Genomic DNA, 6,842 nt, shown 5'->3' on the forward strand with positions numbered 1-6,842 from the left:
GTTAATAGCGTCAGTATCGTCCAGATAAAATAAAAATAAAATATAAAATATGAAAGGTGCGTAAAGAAAAATAAAAAACTGTGTAAAAAATAAGAAACTTTAGAATAAAATAAAATAAAATAACATAGAAAAATAAGATGATAAAAGTTAGAGTGAGGTAATACATTATGGTGATAACTAAAATAGATATGGTACAACTATGCTACGAGTCTAGGATAAGATGGTGCAAATGAAGTGGCGTCAAATAAATGGCTAAATTACTAAATAGGTAAATAAATAAATAAATAAATAAATAAATAAAGTAAATAAATAAATAAATAAATAAATAAATAAATAAATAAATAACCTATAACCTATAACGAAGCCGCGCCGTACGACTGAGATAGAGTAAAGTTAGACTAAAATTTGAGATAGAGTACTAAAATTATTTGTAATTTGTAATTTGTGATGAATAGGCTGGAGCGATAAAACTATCACGCGCAAACCGAGGTAGCAGAATGAAATAAAGTCAGGTAGAGACTAGTTTAGCCGTTTTGTTTTCTTTTAAAGTCTGCTCGATGTGTCTTGCTGCATTAATTAGGTGTAGGTGTAAACGTCTGAGATATCGGTTGGTAAGTAAAAACCAATCAAACAAACCTGACCAAACAGAACAATAATGCATCAGTAAGTAGATAAGTTAGGTAAATGAGAGCGCACGTTACCATGTGCCCGGATTAGACTGGTTTTGTACGTGCGCAATAAATAAAATAAATAAAATTGAAGTTGAATTTAAACTAAATGAATAACGTAAGTAAGTCTTAAAGTAAGTAGGTAAGTAAGTAAGTAATAAATCCCTGGATACATAAATAGATGAATACCTGAGTAAAATAAGTTGGTACAGAGGGCGTATGTAAGAACGTTAAGGATGAATGGATAATCAGAAACAGTTAGATAAATGTGATGAGATGATGATGAATGCATAATAATAAGTGCGTAGTAACTAAAAGTAAATAATAATCCCAAAGAAGTAAATAAATCACAATGAAGTTAATAAATAAATACGCAGTAATATATAATAGGTTTAATATCTAAATAGGTGTATCCGTGATATGTGTATTAGGTGACTGGGAATGACCAAAACTGAAAGTAGCAGAGGATCTCCTTGCCCAGTCTTGTGGGGGACGCAATGCGAGTGCCAGCGTCGGAAAGCTCGTGGGTGCCAACCCGGCCAGTCCCGATGCACCCGATAGCACCCGCCACCTTCTTCCACGTGGTATTTCTACTGCGAGGGCGGCAAGGGGGGAGGGGGGAGGGAAACCCCCTCGCCGAGCCCTATCAATTTCCCTTTCATACTCCTCCTTCTCGCGTATTATGTCCGTAACGTATTTTGCGATAGCCTCCCACTCTTCGATGCCCTCTAGCATCTTCCTCCCCATTTCTCTGACCGTGACCCTCCCCACCCTGAGGGTCACCGCCAACTCCCTTCTCTTATTGTCCCATTTCTTACAGGCACAGAGCGTGTGCTCTGCCGTGTCTATCTCCCCACAGCCGTACCAACACGCACCACAGGCCACCTTACCGATCCGATGCCTAAACTCGTTAAAGCACCCGTGACCGGTAAGTGCCTGGGTGAGGTGGTACGTGAGGGCACCGTGCCCCCTTCCGACCCATTCCCGTATGCTGGGGATCCAACCAAACGTGATTTTATCACGCCAGTGCTGCTGCCAGGAGCGTAGTGTGTCCTCAAGAACCCTCTCTCTTTCCGCGTCCCGGTGTGGCCCATTTGCGTTCTGCCCCTCCTGTGGCCCGGCCCCTGCCTGCACCGTACTTTCCAGGGCATACAGGGCCGCCCTTTCCTTAATCTTCATCACGATAGGTGGGACCCCGCGAGCACGTTAAGGGCGTCCAGGGACACGGTGCGGTAGGCCTTGACCACCCTTGCCAGTCCCACCCTTTGTGCCCTTCTTAATTTTGTCCTGTTGGCTTCTATCTCGGTAGCCACCGCCCATATGAGGGAGGCATACAAGATGATCGACTCCAACACCCGATAATAAAACATGCTTTTCGCCTGCCCGGGCCCCCCGACGTTGGGCATGATACGAGCCAGCGCCGCCATAACTCGCACCGCCCTTGCAGCCACCAGTTCCACGTGCACGCGGAAACAGTGGCTTCTGTCGAAGGTGACCCCCAGGTACTTAATCTGGGTGCTGGGTCTCACCTCCACCCCCGCGACTTGAATTTTGAAATCCCCTAATCTTTTATTATTTAGGGAGAAAACCTCCGTTTTGGAGGGCGCCACCTCCAGGTCGTGTGCCACTAGCCACTCCATAATGACCCTTATGAAGTGGTTTACACGCCCCTCGAGGGCCCCCACCGACCCTGCCGTAGCCACCAGGGCGATGTCATCGGCGTAACCCACAATCCTGCATCCCGGGGCCAGCGTGCACCTGAGAACACCGTCATACGCCAGGTTCCACAGGGTGGGCCCCCAGACCGACCCCTGTGGTACCCCCATTTCGGCCTCGACATAGTCGGGCCCTTCATCGGTGTGGTACCACACCCTCCGGTTCTGGAAATAACCAACCAAGATCCTGGTGAGGTACAACGGTATCCCGTGCGCAACTCCCGCCTCCAGGATGTGTCTCCATCTCAGGGTATTGAAGGCATTTTTTATGTCGAGGGCAACCAGGACGCAGAACCTGCGCTTGGCCCTCGCCTCTCTGGCCACTCCCGACACCACTTCAAGGGCCTGAACCGTGTTTCGCCCTTTCCGGAAGCCGTATTGGTCGTCCGAGAGCCCATTAGGTCCGATGGCGGCCATCAATCTGTTCCTGAGGACCGATTCAAATGTTTTAGCCCATACGCTGAGGAGACAGAGGGGCCGATACGCAGCTGAGGACCCGGGGTCCCTCCCCTGTTTTCTGGTCAGGACCAGCCTCTGTTCCCTCAGCCTGGGGGGGATGTACCCTCTCAACAGACAGCTGCTGAAAAGGCACACCACCCTCTCGGTCCTCTTTCGAATGATGGCCGCCACCACCCTCCCCGGGACGTTGTCCCTCCCCGGAGCCCGGTCAACCCTGAGCCTCGAGATAGCCTCCACGACCTCACCGGGTTCAACCAGCACAAGGCCCTCGAGTGCCTCCTCCCACCCCAGATCGAAGCTTCGGAGTGAGGGTTCCCCCCTGGCCCTGGGGAACAGGGCCTCCACTACCTCCCTTGCTTTTCCTGAGGTAAGCAACGGCGGGTCGGGACGGGGCTTGACGGTTTTCATTACCGCCTTGTAGGGTTTCCCCCACACGTCCCCCTCGACCTGCCCGCACAAAGCCTTCCAGGCAGCAACCCTACTTTTAATGATTTCCCTTCTAAGCGCCTTCCTGGCCTCCCCGTAGCTGTCACGGAGGGCCCCGGTCCAAGGTCTGTCCCGCCTCAAGGCTCGTTGATATGCCCTGTGCCTTCGGTTAGCCTGGCGTCGTAGTTCCGCGATCTCCGGGGTCCACCACACCTTAGATCGCCGTGCCACGGGGGTCTGCCTGCGGGGGTCCATGCTGGCAGAGCACGCCCCCTCGCAGGCGTCCAGGAAGACCTCCATTTCCCCTTCATTCCAGAACGGCGCCCGTAGATCTGCTGTGAGACGGTCGAAAACCTCGAGTAGCCTGTCCTCATCGAGGGTATTCACCCTCCAACCCCCTATGTTGTCGCGGGGGGCTCGGTCAATGGCCCTCCCCCCCACGGTGTGCAGCAGATACCTATGATCCGACGCGGAGTAGGTGCCAAGTACCTCACTCCTCGTCACACCCCGCAAGGTCGCCGGGTCGCACGCCAATATATCTATCTTGGACGTACGCCCGTTTCTTTCAAAGGTGTGCCCTCCAGCAGTCATGACCGGGATCAACCCCATCCTGTCGAAGACCCCCTGAAGGGCAACCCCTTTACCTCTGGGGTCGAAAGACCTGGACCCCCACGCGGGCGAGCTGGCGTTGAAGTCTCCCCCAACGGCAGCCCTACCCCAGCTGGCCCTTTCCAGTTCCAGCTCGTGGAGGGCGGCGTCCAGCTCCCTCGGTCCCAGCCTCGGCGTGAAGTAACAACTGCACACTATTATTCCTTCGATTCTGACGGCGGCGAAGCCATACCCTACGGTTTCGCTGTCAGTCACGTGACGAAGCCCGTTTATCCCCGTCACCCACACAGCCGCTGACCCTGAGACGTCCCCGACCCAGCCAGGGAGGACCCTGTACGGCTCCGAGACCAGTACAACGTCCGCCCGCACCGAGTCGGCCGTCCGAAAAAGCAGGTCCTGTGCTAGCCTGCACCTGTTTAGGTTTACTTGTAGGATCGTGAAGATGCCGAGCCACCCCTACCCCCACGCAAGTATTCCCGAAACACCGGGCATACCCCCGACCCGGCAGGGTGTCCCAGGCTTCCGCTCGCCACCCCCCCTGCGTTTACATAATATGCAGCACGGGGGCGAGATGCAACTCCGCGCGACGTGCTCTTACTGCCCACACCTGTGGCACAGATTGGCCCCCCCTCTGCCCAGAGGGCAGGCGGCCCTTACGTGGCCGAAGTCCAGGCAGCCGAAGCACCGCTGCACCTTAGGTACTACCTTGAGGCGACATACGGTGAAACCTATCCTAACCTTCGGCCCCTCTCGCAAAGTCACCTCCCTCAGTCCATTTGAGGGGGGCCTCGACTACTGCCAGTCTGCCTCCACCGAAGGTGTTCCTTATGACCTTCACCCTGGCGTCTCCAGCCCCCTCTGCGCCACAGTGGGCAGCCACCGCCGCCAGAATCTCCCTCCCTTCCACTATCGGGTCGAGATCCCTTATTTCGATTTCAACCCTGGGGGTGAGTGCCCTTACCGTGAAGCCTTCCCCCATTTCTCCTCTGATGGCCTCTGAGGTCGAAGCCGCACTTCCTTTTCCGCTCAGTTCCAGGATGAGGTCCCCCGTGCGCGTTCTCCGTATCCTCTGGACCTCCTTTAATTTTCCCCCCATTTTTCCCGCTATGGACCGGAAGACCTCCGCGTAGGTCTTCCCGGCGGCCTTAACCGTGATAGCCTCGTTTCGTGGGCCCTTGGGGATTTTCGGGGCCGTACCAGGGGCAGTATCCTCCTTTCCTTTTCCCTCACCCTCGCCCCCCGCGTTTACCTTTCCCCTAGCATCTGCTTTTTCCCTGTTCTTTCTCTCTTTCCTTTTTGATCTCCTCTGCACCTCCCACCCTTCGATCGAGCCCTCCCGTACGTTTTCCGCGCCCGCTTCCTCCCCTGTTACTGCTGGCAGGGGGGGGAAGACACTTCCGTCTCCCGTTTCCCCCTCCCCCTATGCGTCCCCACGGCCAGCCTTCCCTTCGCTGTAGCTGGCCCCTCTATCCGTCAGCTCCCCGGCTGTGAGACATCTCCTCCTGACCTTCCTACCCCCAGCGGGATTTCTGGCATCGGTCGGCGGAGTGCCTCCCTTTCTTTTAGCGGTCTGAACCGGCGGGGGGCAACCTTGGCTTGTGCCCGTCAGTCCTGCACCCTTTAGTCCTTCCCACCCTTGACCTTCTGCAGTCTGCGTAGCCGAACATCTATATGTTGCCCCCCCCCCTCGGTTTGGGTGCCGGCCTCTGCCGTGGACGGCGCGCCCTTTTCCCCTCCTCCCGTATCTCCCTTGATGTATCTGGCCGCCATATAGCCCAGATTTCTCCTCGCCCTTCCGTTCCCTCGGATGTCTTTAATGATTCCCTCGCATTTCCTAATTCTTTTCCTGCAGGAGGCGGAGAAAAAACCTACGCTTTTGTCAGCCCCCAGAAAGTCCGCAATCTCCTTCAGCTCCTCTTCAAGCGAGCTGATTTTCCCCTCGAGAAGCGCATCTCCTCTAGGATATTATCCCGGTCTATTTTCGTTCCCCTGGTCCCGTAGTCCTCCGGTGCCTGGACTCCGTTGCCCCCTTCTTCGCTCGCTCCGCCATCTTCGTTTCCCCCCCTTTTGGCGACCCCTCCCGTGTTTATTTCCCTCGCCTCGTCACCTCCGTCCACGGGAGCCGGTTTTTTGTGGCCGTCCGTGACTCCTTTTACCCGTTCGGCCCTTTCTTCCTTTTCGGTCTCCCTCTCCAATCCTTTTCCCTTCAACCCTCTCGCGCCACCCTCTCCCTCTTCCTCCGAATCAAGGGAGACGACTTGTACCTCCTCAGGTTCCCCTCTTGATCCCGGCGGCGTTCTCCTGATTTTAGGTGCCCGGGCGAAAATCCAATCCTGCTCGAGTCCCTCCAAAGTGGCCAAAATTGGTGATTCGGGGCTCCTGTTCCTCGCCGTCCCCCCTCCCATCGCGTTTCCTGCCCTGGAAACCACCCTGTCGGTACCCGGAGTCCGGAAAACCTCTGAGTCGGTATCCCCCCCGGTGTCCGACCCTGAGCCATATCTGTTCACTCCGTGTTTGGTCCCCCCCCCTTTTTTCTGTCCCCCTTTCCCTTTCCCTTTCCCTTTCCCTGTCCAGGTTGCATTACCTTGTGCCCTGGCCCGGTGCCCACCAGGTGCACTGGGAAGTTGCTTGATGACGACCTGTGGCGGCCTTCCCGCTCGCTAACCATCAGGCCGGGATCTGAGGGTCCGAAGTCCTCTGATCCAGTAACCATAATCCGTTTTTCATTGTCCATTTCATATTCCATGTCGGCCAGATAACCAGTCGGGATGGCCAGGCCCCGACTGGTAAGCGTGTATGCCCCTCCCCCACCCTAGCCCCTAGTGTTGTTTCAACCCTGTGCGAGGAGTGTCTGTCTCTCTGTGTGTGTGTGTGTGTGTGTGTGTGAACAAGTGTGCTCGTCCCTTTATCAGCCTGTGCCTGATTGTACCTTCGTGTGTCAGTCGGAGTAAATGAGTGTGCATGT

General features: G+C 54.6%; 1 protein-coding gene across 1 annotated transcript; it reads right to left on the reverse strand.

The window, feature by feature from the left end:
* Positions 1-1,095: 1,095 nt before the first annotated feature.
* LOC143350686 (uncharacterized) lies at positions 1,096-1,847 on the reverse strand. Its single transcript, XM_076782708.1, has 2 exons — positions 1,333-1,847; positions 1,096-1,150 (listed from the first exon to the last, which is right to left on the reverse strand). Exons 1-2 carry the CDS (start codon positions 1,845-1,847, stop codon positions 1,096-1,098), a joined length of 570 nt encoding a protein of 189 aa, XP_076638823.1.
* Positions 1,848-6,842: the final 4,995 nt, after the last annotated feature.

The sequence above is a fragment of the Colletes latitarsis genome, unplaced genomic scaffold (genome assembly GCF_051014445.1).
Source record: "Colletes latitarsis isolate SP2378_abdomen unplaced genomic scaffold, iyColLati1 scaffold0013, whole genome shotgun sequence".
Classification (NCBI taxonomy): domain Eukaryota; kingdom Metazoa; phylum Arthropoda; class Insecta; order Hymenoptera; family Colletidae; genus Colletes; species Colletes latitarsis.

Coding starts and splice junctions, on each gene's coding strand:
- LOC143350686 (XM_076782708.1), bottom strand. CDS start 1,847: ATGAAGATTAAGGAAAGGGCGGCCCTGTATGCCCTGGAAAGTACGGTG. Junction 1,151..1,332: donor ATAATACGCGAGAAGGAGGA/GTATGAAAGGGA, acceptor GTCCCCCACAAG/ACTGGGCAAGGAGATCCTCT.